Here is an 18,194-nt window from a genome sequence, read left to right as displayed (position 1 = left end):
AGACCCAGTTCTTATTGTTTCCAGTAAATGGCAACAATCATGGAGCAGAAAAGGAACTAAGTTAAATGAAAAGCTTTAAAGAAAATCCTTGTATGTTGAGGCTAATAATATAATACACACAAAACCTAAGATATCAGTTCGTGTCAGCTTTACATCTTCTGGACAAATTATAAAATATAATTGCGTAGCTTTCCTTTTCACCTCTAGTATAGAATCTGCAATGCTAGCTCTTGTGGAGTTCTGCCTGCAAACTCTAAAGGGACTGAATAGGTCATAGGGCAAAATTTTGATTATGATTCAAAAAAGAAGGCGTAGTCACTTTGTTCCATGTGAACTAAGCAACACTTTCTAGAAAGCTGTGATTCTTTTGGAGGGCAGTTTCTGGTTGCTGTTGTTTCCTGGCAATGCATGTTTACTGGAAATGCAGGGCTGCAGAGTTACTAATGAGCATTTATCCCTTCTATTTTTAGTTCACTTCTTTAACTGAGATGGACATGATATAATCTCCATTGAGTCAGAGGATGGCATCTAGTCCTGTGCTTCCCACCGAAGACGAACAGGTTTCCTTGGGCATCGATGATCTCCATTTTTCATTGCAAGGTATTAAGATTGGGTGTGGTAACTGTGAGAACCTAACTCTCATCTATTCACAAATTGTATTGCTTTCTGTCTCTCTTATGGTAAAATATATACATGTATCTGTATTTTTCCAATTGTAGAATCTTTCAGTATACTTCAATATCTTTACTGCTATCTCAGCTACTTAGGAAAGTAAGGGATACCTGGAAGGAACTTGGTATCTCGGTTTCTCAATCTGAGTGCATGTGTTTTATTTGCAATGAAAATTAAATAGTTAACCATAGTTTGCTTGGCATTGTTTGCACTTATTTTACATCTTTTTGAATGTACATCCTTATTTTGCCCTAATAAAAAGGAATAGTAGTAGTATTAAAAGTGAGTGAACTTTCAGTCCCATGAATTATGTGTGCCTTTATGCAAATAAGTACTGTCTGTATTTTTTTTTTTTTGTATTTTTTTTTAATGTTTCTTGGCAATATTTGTTATGTACTTTGAAAATTCCTTAGCCACTAGACTTTACACCTCTGTTGCATATCTTGGAGCTGAGTAAAGTCAGCTAGTGTAGAATAAATAAGGGTATGGCAAGTCTTTGAAAATATTTATGTCACTGTGTATTTTAAAGTAGTTGAAAGATTATTGACAGCATTATGTAACATTCTTAGAATGTTATTTAGAAGCCATAGCTTTTGAGTCACTATTTTTTTTTATCTTTAATTTATTATTAAATTAAATAGAAGAATTGAAGTATAATAGACATAGAACATTATATTAGTTTCAGGTGTACAATATAACAATTCAGTATTTGTGTAGGTTGTGAAGTGATCATCACAATAAGTCTAATTAACATCTGTCACCATACATAGTTACAGAATTTCTTTTTCTTGTGATGAGGACTTTTAAGATCTACTCTCTTAGCAAGTTTCAAATATGCAGCACAACATTATTAACTATAGTCACCATGCTGTGCATTATATTTATTTGTGTCATGTATGATAAAGATCCCCGAAAGACTTTCTTTCTGATATCTCTTTTTAATTAAACATGGTTTTGAATGATTAACTTCTTGACCTTGGGGTCAATGGCTTTTAAAAATAAATATCATGTAATTTGTATAGACTCAAGAAACATATTTTGAGGGATAGTACTTGAGGTAAGAATTTAAAAAATTCTCAGTAAGTGCATTTTTATGGTGTTATATACTCGTCATAAGTAGTTTGAATCAAATTTTCATTTATCGGAAAAAACCTAATGTTCTTATTTTTCTCTCAAGTTTTAGTTGAATATGAGTAGTAATTCATGTGCCCTAAAGTGTATCAGGAAGATAGTGCATCAATAAATGGTCGGTAAATCTAATTTCTTCCTTCCTTCCTTCCTTCCTTCCTCCCTTCCTTCCTTCTTTCCTTCCTTCCTTCCTTCCTTCCTTCCTTCCTTTCTTTTTCTTTCTTTCTTCCTTCCTTCCTCCTTTCCTTTCCTTCCCTTTCCTTCCCTTCCCTTCCTTTCTCTCTTTATCTCTCTCCCTCCCTCCCTTCCTTTTTTCCTGAATCAATTGATCCTGATAAGTATTTATGTATGCATTTATTTGATTTTTTTCTTCCAGTTTTATTGAGATATTATTGGCATACAGCACTGTATAAGTTTCAGGTGTACAGCATAATGACTTGACTTACATACATCATGAACTGGTAATCACAATAAGTGCAGTGAACATCCATCATCTCAAATAGATACAAAATTAAAGAAACAAAAAAATTTTTTTCCATATGATGAGAACCCTTAGGATTTACTCTTGACAACTTTCATATATAAAATAGAACAGTGTTAATTATATTTATCATGCATACATTACACCCCTAGTACTTATTTATCTTGTAACAGACTGTAACTAGACTTATTATGGTGATCCTTTTGAAATGTATAGAAATATTTAAACACTGTGTTATGTAACAGGAACTAATGTAGTGTTGTAGGTCAATAATACTTCAAAAACAAACAACCAACCCAACATAGAAACTCACAGAAAAAGATCAGATTTGTGGTTACCAGAGGCAGTGGTGGTGGTGGAGTTGGCTGAAAGCAGTCAAAAAGTGCAAACTTCCAGGTAAATCTAATTTCTCATGCTGGCTCTGCCACTTACCAGTTCTTTGAACTTGGATAAGAGACTTTATCTTTTTTGTCTCAGTTTCCTCATATTTAGAATGTGGGTGATGATGCCTATATTGCACCTGTGCTTTGAAGATGAACCATAATGCATTGCAAAGGGCTTAGCACCATGCTTGCCTGACATAGAGGAGGAACATAGAGTAGGAGCTCAGTAAATGCATCATAATTTCTTTGTAGATATTACAGTTAAAATCTTTGTCCCAAAGGATTTCTTGTCCAGGAGCACACAGCTAGAGTAGAAGTTGCATGGTGGGTAGGAAAAAATGGTAAACCAGATGTCTGGTTTTCAGTTTTGACATTTCTGTTCAATGGCTTCCCATCACACATGGGATAAAGTCTAGACTTCTTGGTGTGGCTCACAGGCACTTCCTGTCTGCTGCTCACCTTCCTCTCTGCCCTCATCTCCCACAAGCACCCTGTGCTCCAGCCCCATGGCTCCTTGAGGGGCCATGCTCCCCTGCTTGTGTGCTTTTGTTCAGGTGGTTCCCCCTGCAGCTCTCCTGTCTCCTTTTTCCACTGGAAGAGTCCGGCTCATCTAGGCCTCCTCTATCCCTGTTCATCCCAAACTTAGCCAGACTCGGCCCTCTCCATGAGCCCCACTCTTTCTTTGGCTGAGATTCACACTGTGTCCTCTGTTCTCCCATAGTACCTATTTTAGCACTTATAATAATAGTATAGGTGTTATATTTAAAGATGTTTTCTTCCCCACTGTAGAGTTTTATGTAGCATGCTCTAGCTTACACAGCACCCTTACGTACATTACCTCATTTGATCCTTACAACCACACTGTAAGGTAGATATTTTTATCTTCAAGATACAGAGAAGGAAGCTGTGGCTCACAAAGATGGAATTACTCCCCCAGAGTCACACAGTTAGTGAGCAGCAGAGCTCAGTTTTGACCTGGAGGATAGTTTTCTTTCCACTGCACCACAGCCACTCCGACATAGTTCAAAGAACAATTTGAAAGAGGGAATTTCCCGAACAACTTTCTCTGGAAAGTGCAAATAAATCTTAGCCTTACCCTAGTTAATCCATAGCAAACTTTTATATTTTTAATTTTTAATTTTTATAGCAATCTTTCACATCCTGAATATGAATGGGCATTTTCAAGTAACATTAATCTCAGGTTCACAAGTAGCTCAAAATAATTAGCAAATTACTGATAAATGAGTGTTTTCTTATAGCATGTTTTGAATTATACTAGGTTATACAATCTGCTCTACAGTAGGAGATGAGTATGGGCTGCTTGGCAATGGAAATGTGATATACATGTGCTGCCGGTGTGAATGATTTTTCCTTCATGGTCTCTTTAGAGGAATATGCTGCTGGATGCATTGCTCTATAGGGGGAGAGGTGGAAAACCAATACTATACTATAGTCAGCTTTACACTGGGCAAGGGCTGCTCACATTAGCCAAATACTCTCAACTGAGGAGTTCCCATGACTGTAGAATGAAGGCTTAACCATGAAATGAATGGATTTCCCAAAGTTAAGTTCTGTATTGTTATCAGCAGATTTGTAATGATTCTTTCGGCCTGAGTTGCTGAAAGAAAGAAAGAAAGAAAGGAGGGAGGGAGGAAGGAAGGAAAGAAAGAAGGAACTTGTATGTATTTCTGAAGGTAACTTTGGTTTCATTGCACGGCTATTAGCTACGTAGACAAAAACATTGATAGACAATATTATGAACATTAGCAACTACTGAACTGCAGGCTGTTGGCAATAGTCTTAAAATCATTTGGCTTTGTACACCATGTAAGCAGACTTGTATTTCACAGAATTCACATGTGCTTAGTGATCCTTGGAGTAATATAAGTAAAGAGATTTTATGTCATATGAAAGGCTCAGGATGACCGCTCATAAGAAAGGTTTTTTCTCCTCATTTCAGAACCTTTTTTTAAAAGGAAGAAAGAGGCCTATTTAACTAATAATGCCTACTTTATTTTAGCCAAAAACTTATATAAGGTGAGGCAATTATGGCCATACCTTGACTGAGAATAATACGCTTAAGAAAAGATTAAAATGTCTGCATTGAAATGTGGTGAATCATTGTTGATATGCTATGAAAACAGGTATATTATGTGTGCAAGGCCAACAAGGCACCAGACCTCAGGAATCAGGCAGTGCTTTGCTGAAATTCATAGAGCAGGACAATAAACATCATTTATTGTTCATCATTTGTGTGATCTTTGAGAAAATGTCTTTATGAAGGGATTTGGCTCCGGACGCGCAGGCTCAGTGGCCATGGCTCACGGGCCCAGCCGCTCTGCGGCATGTGGGATCTTCCCGGACGGGGCACGAACCCGTGTCCCCTGCATTGTCAGGCGGACTCTCAACCACTGTGCCACCAGGGAAGCCCATATGAAGGGATTTTTAAAGGCACTTTTTGTAGAGAGATATTTGTGATCTCTTAGTCTAGTGAGGATAGTAATATTGAAATGGTTGGATTTTAGGGAGGAAAAAGAAATGACATTTGTGAATTTGAACAATTTGAGCAGGTTAATGTAAAAACTGGAATTTATTTTAGTTTAGTGCATTTTGTACTACCATGGATGGTCCACATTTTAAATAGATTATAGATATGAAAGTTTAAGCTATTAAAATGATAAATAAATGGTTGCTTTTAAAAATTATTTGCTTTACTGAGGTTTCCATTATAGAATTTCTTTACATCTTTCCATTGGATTTCTTACCTGGCAAAATAATAGATGCTTCCTTCCCTTTTATCCTAAGAGAATAGTAAGTACATATTTTGTCTGAAATAACATCTCTGCTAAGCTCTTCAGGTGGGAAAGGTATGTTCAGAGAACATTTCTTTGAGGTATCGGGCAGATACGATTATGGAAGCAGTAAAGGGTAAAGCTGGATAATACCACAGAGTTTTCAAGTTGGAAGGGACTTTCTTTGCCATTCCATTTAATTTGAGACCAAAGGAGGGATCCCTTCAGTAGGATTTCTGAGATGAAGATCCTTGAGGGAGTTGAATTCAAGCCCAAGAAGTTTGGGGATTTTGCTTTTAGGCAGCAGGTAGCTATTGGGTCTTGGGAATGAGAGGACAGGGTCCATGGTCAGAGTTGTGCCTTAGGAGATTAGTCTGGGTTTGAGGTATAGGAAGACTTGAAAGGGGTGAGAAAGTGAATTGGAGAAACTGATTAGAAAGCTTTGCAAATATCTGCGTATTGGGTAATGTTGGCATGGATTCGAGTTATAGCAGTGAGTAGGAAAGTATGGGACCGATAAGAAACCATTAAGGTGGAAGACTCATTAGGACTCTGCAGTTATTGACTATGCAAAATAAGGTGGAGAAGCTCCAAAGTTAGAAGCTGAGCTGCTTGAGATAATAGTGGTAGCAACTATAATGTCCAAAGTATTAACTTCCTTTTTTAAAAAAATAAATTTATTTATTTTATTTTTTTTTAATTTTTGGCTGTGTTGTGTCCGTTGCTGCGCACTGGCTTTCTCTAGTTGCGGGGAGCAGGGGTTACTCTTGGTTGCAGTGCGTGGGCTTCTCATTGCGGTGGCGTCTCTTGTTGTGGAGCACGGGCTCTAGGTGCGTGGGCTTCAATTGTTGTGGCGTGCGGGCTCAGTAGTTGTGGCTTGTGGGCTCTAGAGCGCAGGCTCAGTAGTTGTGGCACATGGGCTCAGCTGCTCCACGGCATGTGGGATCTTCCCGGACCAGGGCCCGAACCCGCATCCCCCGCATTGGCAGGCGGACTCCCAACCGCTGCGCCACCAGGGAAGCCCCTTAACTTCCTTTTTATTTAGTGTCTTTTCACCAAGTATTTTAATAGCATCAAATAATAAGACCATTAAATACTATTTTATATCAATATGCTTAAAATAAATTGTTGTAGATAAAAAATCCTGTTTTCAAAGAAACTGTTGAGAACTTCCTATGTCATGGAAAGCTTAATAGCACGACACAGGTAGAGGGCCCATTTGAAAGTCAAATTAATAATGAGTGAAATTGATACCTGGAATTGACATGATATTTTAAATCAACTATAGTTCAATTAAAAACAATGAGTGGGGCTTCCCTGGTTGCACAGTGGTTGAGAGTCCGCCTGCCGATGCAGGGGACACGGGTTCGTGTCCCGGTCTGAGAAGATCCCACATGCCGCGGAGCGGCTGGGCCCGTGAGCCATGGCTGCTGAGCCTGCGTGTCCGGAGCCTGTGCTCTGCAATGGGAGAGGCCACAACAGTGAGAGGCCCGCGTACTGAAAAAAAAAAACCAAAAAACAATGAGTGAAATTGACTGACTAGGCTGACTCATCTTGTGATATTTTAAGTGGTAGCTATGGCAATTTTGGACACTTTATACATTTCAGATTTAAGTTTTTTCTTTTTTTTTTTTTTTGATGTGCACCATTTTTAAAGTCTGTATTGAATTTGTTAGAATATTGCTTCTGTTTTATGTTTTGGTTTTTTGGCTGTGAGGCATGTGGGATCTTAGCTCCCCGACCAGGGATTGAACCTGTACACCCTGCCTTGGAAGGTGAAGTCTTAACCACTGGACTGCCAGGGAAGTCCTGATTTAAGTTGTTTCATAATTTTATGTACCAGGAGCACATTATTTTGTTTTCAAAAATGAGGTAGGCCAATGGTAGCTCATTAGAGCAACAGCATCCGAATAGAGAATGTTATCATCAATTAGACAAAGGACTAGGAAGGAGTGTGTATTCTGTTACCTTTGCCACCACACGTGGAGTTAACTTTCATGCAGTCCTGCCAAAATGCTGGTGAACGGTTAACCGTCTGCACGAACCTGTATAAAACCATGTCCAGCCAAGTTACGGTGTTGTTTCAAACAATGCTCATATGTTTTATTTAGTGCTGTTATCTTCTATCCATCTGAAGGGAGGCTTTCAATGTATGTATTCCTTTTAATAACATTAGAAAATATTTGTGTTCGTTGGGTTAGATTACAAGAATAATTATGTGATGTAATGTTGAATTTTATTCACTTGTTCAGTAAATACTGGATGGCAACCATAGGTAGGGTGTTAAGGATGCAAAGATGAATAGATTGAGCACCTGCAAGAGGCATGTAGTCCAGCTGTGCTTTTGCCTGTTGACATCATGTGAAAGTGACATCAACAAGTAAGACAAGTAAGAACTTCCCAGGAGTTTGTTTTCCTGCTGAACCCTCTGTCATTATTCCTTATCCTGGAGTTTCCTTTCATCTTTGGACATCTCTTGCTCTAATAAGCCATCTGAGTTCCTCTAAGTATGTTAGGTGCCCTGCATAGGAAATCTTGTATCTTTATTGCCAATGAAATTTCTGACGTGTTTTAGGCTTTCAGTAAAAAACCGTGTAATGAAAAACTGAGTGGCCATTCCACTATAAAGATATATATTAGGAGTTTGGGATTAACATAGACACACTAGTATATATAAAATAGATAATCAACAGGAACTGTGAAGCACAGGGAACTCAATCTTCTGTAATAACCTATATGAGAAAAGAAGCTGAAAAAGATGGATATGTGTGTATGTATAACTGAATCACTTTGCTGTACACCTGAAACTAACACAATATTGTAAATTAACTATATTCCAATATAAAGTAAAAATTAAATTTAAATTAAAAAAAAGAAAAAGATATATAAAGTATCCTGAATTAGAAAAATTGTTCAGTGTTCAGGGAAATCAGACAGGATGGAAACAAAGATTTCTTTAGACACGAGGCAGTGAGGTATGTATATGGTGTTTAGGGGCTCAGTAGTGTTTTAGTATCATGTTTCTGAGAGAAATTCTGTTCTACCTTATGACAGTGAGTGAATGAAACTGTGAAGACTGAGAAAGAGGAGTGGATTTAATAAAATGCTTCTGGGTAGGATTTCTGCCCTTTTGCACCTAGGTCCCCAATGTGGGATTTTGATGGAAATGATGAATGAAGAGTAAGAAATATGCAGACAGTATTTTTGCTTCTTTAACCAAGGCAGACTGCTTTGTTATTATGAATAAAAGCAATATCTCTGGGTTTCTTTGTTTTTTTGCCAATTGGGTGATTATTACACCCGGAGAAAATAATCAAGTTATAGTCCTTCACCAGCTATCAGTGCTGTACTGTCCCAACAAAAAAGCTTCCAGAAAGTTCCTGATATCATAATAGCTGATACTGTCTTCTGCTGTGTTTTTTTGGAGGATTATTTGCCTTCATATTGTAAAGCTTCATAATCTTAAAAATATTCCAATTAAATGAAAAACAAAATAGCTCTGGAAGCAGTGAATGATGTTTTTCAGGGAAAGGTTTTTTCTTTTTCTTTTTTTTTTTTTCCTTTTTAGGTTGTATATACGGTTTCGTCTTCTGGGAACTTTGGTTCTGTTTTTGCCAGGAGTTTGGGGATAAGCTTACTTTATTCTGGGTCAGTTACATTTTGAAAAGTAGGGCAAGATAAATCCAGGGTCATTTAGAGTCCTGTTAAAGTAGGTTAACAAAGATCTCATTCATTCCTTATAGAAATCAGAATCCTTTTTAATTAGCCCCATGGGCGATACAAGATTTTCTGAGCATTTGTTGTGTATGCATGTGTGTGGGGAGGGGGTGTAATTATTCAGAGCTTGAAGTAGTATATTAGGAAAAATAAAACTCAAAATAATTTCCCTTTGGAAATGGGAAAATTTGAAGTAAATATAAGAGATTAATTTATAACCATCTGGTGGGTTTAGTGTGTGATTTTATACTCTAAAAATCAGAGGTCATTCTAAATGTGCCTCTTCAAGAGATTACTTCCCTCATCTGGTTTCAGCATTGGTGATTATAATTTCTCCAAATGGCTCCATTTTTCTAAAACGTTCAGCAGGGAAATTTGGTAAAAGGTAACTGTATTTGTTGTTCTCAATATGTATGAGAGCTGAAGTTTACTAATAACCACCGGGTATTTTTAGAGTCATTTAAAAATGATAGATAAAAAGCTGTGAATGATTTATTAGAGAAATGGAATGTTTGACATTATCATGTGTGTATATCTTAGATATATGTATATCTTAGAAAGATAATGTGTGTAGCTTTGCAGGAGAGATATGAGATTCTGGGTGAATAATCTCTCCTGGTCATTGATGGTCTATGAGGCAACATGTGTTGAATGAGCACTGGAAGAAAGTGGGAGAAGAGCAGCCACACACACTTGCTCTCTGCCTCTGGGGTGGAGCAGCATGCACGGGTCACGCCTTTGTCTTTTCAGCCTTTACTACAAAGGGTACTACCAATTACACGGGTAGCGAAATGTTACAAGATCAAGGGCACCTGGCTCAAATACAGAACACCAGCAGCCCTTCTCAAATTTGAGTAACATGTAGGATCTTTCCAAAACGTGGGCGTTGTTGGCCTCGTCTTCAGTTAAGAAGGATATTCAGAGTGCAGACTAGTTCTGCTGTATGTGTCTGTCTGCCTCAGTCTGAGTGTTTACTCAGCAGAACTTCCAGGGTGGTTTGATGTCTTCAAAACAAAATGTTTCAAAAGTACAGTTGAATTCACACTTAACCACTTTATCGCGTAATTACGGTTTTTATGAATACAGGTAAATCTGTTCATTGATATATTCATGCAGCATGTGTTCCCTGAAACCCCACCTTGTATCAAGCACTATTTTTTTTTTTTTTTATCAAGCACTATTTTGGGTTGAGAGGTTATTGAGGTGAACAACTCCAGTAAGCTTCATGTGCCCCACGAGGCTTGCATTTCAGTTACAGAGACAAACAATAAATCATTAAGAAAAATAGCAAATATCAAAAACAGATTTATGCAAAAATGGATTTATGCTTGGGCATCTTCTTTAGATCAGGTGTCAGAGAAGGAAGAGGAGATACTTAAGGAGCAATTGAATAACACAAAGGAGCTGCTGTGCAAAGAGCTAGGGAGGAGCATTCCACTATGAGACAATGGCTCAAGGAAGAACTCAACAAGAGAAACAAACATGGTGAATTCATGGAGCAAAGGGAGCCTGGTGTGGCTGGATTGTGGTGGATGAGGGGCAGGGTGATTGGAGAGCAAGGCAGAGCTGGGTTAGGCAGGGATTCATCAGCTCTAAGCTAAGGTGTGTGGATGGGAAACCTTTGGAAAGTTTTAATCAAGGGAGTAACATGATCTGATTTACATTTTCCACTCTGGCTGCTGCGTGGAGAGGGGATTATCTGGGAGCAGGAGGGGAAGCAGGAAAGCCAGTTAGGATGCTTTTGTTGTAGCCCTGGTGAGATATCATAGTATTTTGGACCCAGGGTGGTAGCAATGGGATGAAGAACCACGGATTTCTTTTCAAAGGATGTTTGTGAACATTGGGATGATTGGGTGATTAATAAGAGAAATTAAGGATAATTTCTAAATTTTTGCCTTGAGCAATTGGTTATGGAATTTATTGTGATAAAGATTGGCAGATAGGGCTTCCCTGGTGGCGCAGTGGTTGAGAGTCCGCCTGCCGATGCAGGGGACATGGGTTCGTGCTCCGGTCCGGGAAGATCCCACATGCCGTGGAGCGGCTAGGCCCGTGAGCCATGGCCGCTGAGCCTGCGCATCCGGAGCCTGTGCTCTGCAACGGGAGAGGCCACAGCAGTGAGAGACCCGCGTATCGCAAAAAAAAAAAAAAAGATTGGCAGATAAACTAGTTTTGGGGGAAATCAAGCTTGTATTTTTGCCATGATAGATATGAGATGCTTATTTGATATCCAGATGGAGATGTCAAGTAGACAGTTGGATGTCAGGATTCAGAGTTCTAGAGAAAGGTATAGATTTGGCAGCCATCAGCATATGGCTGGTATACTTACATTTAAAGCCATGGACTGGATGAGATCACCTATGGAATATGTAGCTAGAGCAGACCTTTTAGGTCTTGCAGTGTTCAGAGGTCAAACAGAAGAGGAGGAGCAAGCAAAGGACCCTGAGAAGGAGTGGCCAAGGCCAAAGAAGGAAAACCAGGCAAGTGTGATGGCCTGGAAACCCCTAGATGAAGATATTTCAAGAAGGGTGTATGGTCAACTGTGTTAAGTAGAGAAATGGCCATTGGATTGGGTTCATAGAGTCAGCTGGTGGCTCTAATGCATTCGCCACACTCAGATAGTAGAGATGGAGGCCTGACTGGAGGGGGTTGAGGAGAGAATGGGAGGTGAGGGAGTAGAGACAGTGCCTTAACATTTCAAGAAATTTTGTTGATATCAGGTACTTGTTGAAGGGAAATGTAGGATTTTTTAAAGTAAGAGATACTACTCCATTAACTGTTATGCTTTTCCTAAGTTAGGTTCATTTATTGCTAGAGCCCCATTCATTTATTTGTTCATTCATTATTCGACAAGTGTTTTTAAATACCTATGGCGTATGACACTGTGCTGAACACAGGGGATGGCACATGGCATGTGCTGTCCTGAAACGTATGTTCTGATTATAGGGATACAGACAATTATATCAACAGTAGAGTATGATGTGTGCTGCAAAGAGGGCTGACATGGTGCTATAGAGGTACAGAGTACGAATACCTCACCCAGACTTGGGAGTCAGGGAAAGCTTTCCAGAGGAAGCGATTTCTAAGCTTAGACCTAAAATGTGTTAATAGATGAGCAGGCGTTGAAGGTGGAAAGAGTGCTCGAGGGTGCGGTGACGGCATATAAAAGCCAGAAGATGAGGCTGAATGTGGCGCATTCCAGGAAACGGATGTTTAGCGAGACTGAGGATTAGAGTTTGAAGGAGAGTGTGAAAAGATGAGGTCATGTGAATGTATAGGGGTTTGACGTTTTTCTTAAGACCAAGGGGAAGCAACTGAAGGGTTCTGAGTAGACGCATATTCAGAACTAGTGATTTAGAAATCACCCAGGGGGCACTGTGGGGTGTGGTCTTATGGGACTGAGTGTGGAGACAGGAAGACCGGCTGAGAGATAATGGTGTCCTCATCTAGGAGGTGCCGGTATGGATGGAGAGAAATGGATATCCAGAGATATCTAATAGATATAATTTTCAGGGCTTTAAAATTTTTTAATTTTTATTTTATTTTTAAAATTTTTATTGGAGTATAGTTGATTTACAATGTTGTGTTAGTTTCAGGTGTACAGCAAAGTGAATCAGTTATACGTATACATATATCCACTCTTTTTGTTTTTTAGATTCTTTTCCCAGGTAGGCCATTACAGAGTATTGAGTAGAGTTCCCTGTGCTATATAGTAGGTCCTTGTCGATTATTTTATATATAGTAGTGTGTATATGTCAATCCCAATCTCCCAATTTATTCCCCTCCCCATCCCCTGCTAACCATATGTTTGTTTTCTACATCCGTGACTCTGCCTGTTTTGTAAATAAGTTCATTTGTACCCTTTTTTTTTAGATTCCACATATAAGCTATATCATATGAAATAATTTTTATTTTCAGCTTTATTGAGGTAATTATCAGGATGTTTTGATTGACTGGGTGTGGGAAAGGGAGGGAGAGGGAAGTATCAAAGATGACTCAGGTTTATTCTTGGGCAAATGAGTGGATGATGGAACTGAAAAAAAATGCAGGAGAACAACTTTGGTAGGAGAGGGAGTTGATTGAGATGGTAACTCAGTTCTGGAAATGCTGAGTTTGAACTGTCCCTGGAATAACTAGGTGGAGATACCCGGAAGATAGTGGAATAAACATATGCACAGCTCAGGAGACACCTGGCTGAAGGTAAAGATTTGGAATTGATTAGTATATAAATGGTGATTGGTTCCCTGGGAGTAGATGAAGGTATCTAGAGAAAGAGAAGAAGGGCCTAGGCAGAACATTCCAGAGATAGAAAAAGCAAAACCAGCCCATAATAGGGCCTGGGAAGGGGTGTCCAGAGAAGTAGAAAGAAAACAAGGTGAGTGTGGTACTGTGGAATCCTAAGAAAGAGAATATTTCAAGAAGGAGAGAGTAGTAAACAGTATCAGAAGTTTCAAGGTATCCAAAAAGTACTGAGAAGTATCCATGAGGTTTAGCAATGAGTATATTATAAGTGGCCCTGCTCAGAATTAAGTGGAGAGGCTGGGGTGGAAGCCAGCTTTTCGTGGGTTGAGAAGTGAGTGGTAGGTGAGGAAGTGAAGACAGCCAGGGTAGACAATTCTTTCAAGAAGTTTGGGTTTGAAGGGGAGGACAGAGATAGGGTGGTAGCTGGAGGGGCCACAGATCTGGCATTTAAGCTGATTTTTAATTATAATGAAAAGAACATGGATTTTGGTATCAGACATGTCTGGATTTGAATTTCTCTCTCACCAGATGTGACAACTAGAGCACAGTATCCAGGGCACAGTAGACTTTCAATAAATGCTTATTGAATGAGTGACTAAAAACCCTTCATCTTCTGGGAGCTATAGTTTTCTCATTTACAAAATGCCTGCCTGACCACCTGACTAGAAGCTTTAATGAAATAGTGTCATTGTTCCTTACCCTCGAGTCCTACTTATTCCTGGACATGGCTTGTTTCAGCAAGCCTTCTGAGCCCCTCCACGCGTGTCTTAGGATACTCATAAGTTAGAATAGATTCACATTGCATTACATTATGTTAATATCTCAGTTTATTATTTCATTACTATTTTTGCCAGGCCCTTCCTGTTCCCTTGTTGTCTCAAGAATAAGTCACCCATGTAAACCAGTCTAATTACTTTAGCTAGGAGTTTCTGAGCGTGAGCTATGTGAACCCCCTCAGTCAGGATCTCTGGGAATTGGGGCACAGAACCCTGCACTTAAACCATGACTCGCTGGCATTCAAAAGTGTAGGAATCCTAGATTTGTAATCACGGCACGTATCTCCTTAGTGCAGTCTGGCTCTTTTGCACTCAGAAGTCAGAGGTGCTTGGACTGCTGCCCCGGTGGAAGGTGTTTAGGCTCACACCTTGATTTTCACAAGAAAAATGCTCACAGTGTTAATGTGGTTGGTGAAAGGCAGTAAGGAGTAAGAGATACGTGCTAAAAGAAATGTAATCATTTCTTTGATTTATTCATTCCACAGATGTTTATTGAGCAACTCAGGTGAGTCAGAAGAGGGTAAGAAAGAAGAGAAAAAAATAGCACCCCAGATCCTAGGCATTTTATCTGTATTGTGGGCTCATTTTCATGTGCTAGAAATACAAGATTTGCTTTTACGCAGAGAGCCAGGAGCTATGTTCCATGGGGCTGGAAACAAAAGCCTCAGTGTGAAAATCTCAGGTGTTTGCATAAGGGTGTGGTTGCCTCATGTGGCTACAGGACCTTGCTGGATCCTACATGCTAAGGCCCTAAGCAGAAATTCTTTGCTGTGTGTCATAGATTTCCCCAACAAACTAAGTACTTAAATCTGTGGGTTCACTGGGGAAAAATAGCAACAAAGCCCCTCTCGCTCCTGCCCCAGCCAAATAACCATTCATTCAACAAATGCTTTCTGAATTCGAGCAACATGAAACACACTGTGTACAAGCTGCAGGCGCTAAATCGGACCTGGCCTCTGCTCTCCTAGAGCCCGTAGGCTAGTGAGGAGGCAGATAGTCATCAAGTTAGCTCACAGATGTTAGCTAATATTTTTTTAGGAACGCCTTTATAGAGATATAATTCAAGGTGTGATTCACGTACCATGCAACTCGCCCATTTAAAGTGTACAATTCAATCATTTTTAGTGTACTCACAGAATTGTGCAACCATTGCATTTAATTTTAGAACATTTTTATCACCGCCCGCCCCCCTCACCCCCCAAGAAACCCCATACCCTTTATTCCCATTTTATTCCAAAACCTTGTACTCCTCCCTGCATCAGGCCGAGGCCACCACTGATGTACTTTCTGTGTCTATAGACTGTCCTATTCTGGACATTTTGTACATGTGGAATCATATAATATGTGGTATTTTGTGATGCCTTCTTTCAGGTAGCGTAATGATTTCAACGTTCACCCCTGTTGTAGCTAATATTCATTTGTGTAGATCAAGCGTAATCTTGCCAGGGATTGATAAACTCTTTTTGTAGAGGACCAGGTAGTAAATATTTTAGCTTTGAGGTCCATATGGTCTCTGTCACAACTACTCAATTTGCCATTTTAGCATGAACGTAGCTACAGACAATATGTGAACAAATGAGTGTGTCTGTGTTCCAAGAAGGCTGTATTTACAAAAACAGGTGGTGGGCTACATTTAGCCTTTGGGATTATCTGTTGTTGATCTCTGATTCTACATCAGTACAAGTACTCAATCCTCTTAGCAACTCTGTGAGGTAGGTACTGTTAATCCCCATCTTACAAATGAGAAGACTGAGGCACATAGCAAGTAGGTGGCAGATACGGGATCAAACTCAGGTAGTCTGGCTCTAGAGCCCATGCTCTTAACCTTGTCAATGATTATACGTTGAGGCCGATGCTAAGTAGTGGAGGAAGACAGATTGACTTAGGTTTCCTTCGGGATGCAACAATTGAGCTGAGCCCTAAGGGTAATTAGAAGTCAAGTAGGTGAAGAGGGCAGGGTGGTGCAAACAGCTGTGGCAGGAGGGGACATAGCTTGTAAAGGCCCTGAAGGAAGATGGAGTGGCTGGAGCCCTGGGCATGGAGGAGAGCTGTAAGTGCCGAGGCTGGAGAGATGCTCTGGGGTGGACCATGCAAGCCTCACAGGCTGTTTTGCTTTTGATCCTCAGAGCAGAGAGAAACCATCAAAGGGTGGAAAGGGTACTGTGGTCAGATGTACTGGCTGAAGTGGAGAACAGATTGAAGGGAGCAGAGCAGACCTGGTTGGCCATGGACATGGTCCAGGCCAGACCTGACGGTAGATCAGGCAAGAGGGCCGTCAGATGTAGAGAAGGAGGTGCATACCAGAGCCATGTGGAGGCAAATTTGCAGGATTTGGCAGTAGGCTGTACTTGGGGCTGATAGAGGATGGTGGTGTCAAGTCCATGAGATGAAAACACAGATGAGGGCGGGTTTGGGGAGAAGTAGGGAGGTAGAGTGTCATTTCAGTCCTGGAATGCTGAGTTTGACAGGCAAGTGCTGTTTTTTCCATAGTGACAACACAGATTCTCCTGGGAGGAAATACATGAATGAAAAGAATTTTGAAGTAGAGACGTGGTTGCACATTGAGTTTACGAGATGTGTTAGCTAGGACTTAGCTTCTAAACTCACTTTTCCGGTTCAATAAGTGAGATCTCAGTCCTGGTACTATTTATTTTTCTTTCTTACTTGCTTATTTGTTTGGCTTAAGAAAATGTGTTGTAAATTGTCCCCCTGCTTTCTCTGTTGGTTAATAGTCTCCCCTTTTGTAGTTCAGTAACAGGCCTTTTCCTGTTTATTCTTCAGATATTTTAGGCTTTTCTTGTTTTCATTGTGCATGCCTGTGTGTTTTCATTCATTTATTTGTTTGTTATCATCTCCATGAGAAACAATAGAAGAGGTGGACTTATTTTCAGTTCCCTTTCTATTGGATAACAGCTTGGGTAAGATTCTTTGGGATGGCTGTTGGAACACATGGCTAAAATGTGTTGCGTTATTGTCTGAATTTAGTTATTCTTACCTTGTCTCACAGAGAGTTGAGTTGGCAGCATTGTTTCAGGGGAGAGCAGCAGGGTCTCATTAGTGCATGCCCTTTTGTTCAAGACATTTTCTTAGTAGAAGAAAGAAATTACCCAGGGGTTTTTGATTTTGAATTTTATTTGTTTTTTTTAGACAGCAGCTTCTTATTACGTATCTATTTTATACATATTAGTGTATATATGTCAATCCCAATCTCCCAATTCATCCCACCCACAGCTTCCCCCCACAGCTTTCCCCAATTGGTGTCCATACATTAGTTCTCTACATCTGTGCCCAGGGGTTTTTAAAACAAGGATTAGGATAAGACATAGGCCTAGTAACTGTTGCCAATAAATTCTTCTCCTTGCAATAAGTCAGTTTGAACCTCAATCTTTTAATATTTACTAAGTCTTTCAATCAGCAAAATGTATTGAGTACCTCTTCTCTACATGGCACTGGTCTAAGGGGAAGCAAAAACACAAAAGCATAAGGGTTTAATATTAAGGTTGATACAAGGAGTAGGAGAGAAACCACATAGAGGTACATGACTGCAGTACATGAGCAGCAAGTGGTAATTACCATAAGATAGAAACAAAACTGTTTGTTATTCATGTAGCTATCCTTTCATAAAAATACAGGTAGAATGATGATAAACATGCTATTTTATAATTTGCTCTTTTTCACTTAAGAATATACCTGCATTGGCACATAGGTATCTACTTTGTTCTTTTTACTGGGTAAATGATAATTTTCTTCCTTTCTGGTAATGTGGAAGGTTTATGATCTCCTTTTTAAAAATTTCTTATGGCTTAACAGATGCTTTTTAACTTTAAATAGTGTACTTAAATTGCTGCTTTTTGAATTATCAACTTAAAAAATGAAACCATATCATGTGTGGCAATTTAATTTACATATACATACATTCTTTCATTCGACAAGTGTAGTAATTTAATTTACATACACATACATTCATTCTTTCATTTGACAAGTATTGACTAAGTGCCTTCTACTT

The 18,194-nt window shown here is 39.4% G+C and overlaps 1 protein-coding gene across 4 annotated transcripts in view; it reads left to right on the top strand.

Annotated features, from left to right (window-relative positions):
* Positions 1-515: 515 nt before the first annotated feature.
* SYNE2 (spectrin repeat containing nuclear envelope protein 2) overlaps positions 516-18,194 on the top strand; it is a gene marked incomplete at its 5' end in the record, with an annotated part of 272,663 nt that continues 254,984 nt past the window's right edge. For 3 of the 4 annotated variants that reach the window (XM_082648158.1, XM_082648156.1, XM_082648157.1), the window contains one exon: positions 522-600. In XM_082648158.1, coding sequence (XP_082504284.1) covers positions 522-600 — 79 coding nt within the window. Of the gene's footprint in view, positions 601-18,194 lie in introns of all 4 variants that reach the window. The other variant, XM_082648159.1, reaches the window with a different exon arrangement.

Source organism: Grampus griseus (assembly GCF_964374135.1).
Source record: "Grampus griseus genome assembly, chromosome: 2".
In the NCBI taxonomy this organism is placed as follows: domain Eukaryota; kingdom Metazoa; phylum Chordata; class Mammalia; order Artiodactyla; family Delphinidae; genus Grampus; species Grampus griseus.
This window is presented reverse-complemented; position numbering and strand designations above follow the sequence as displayed.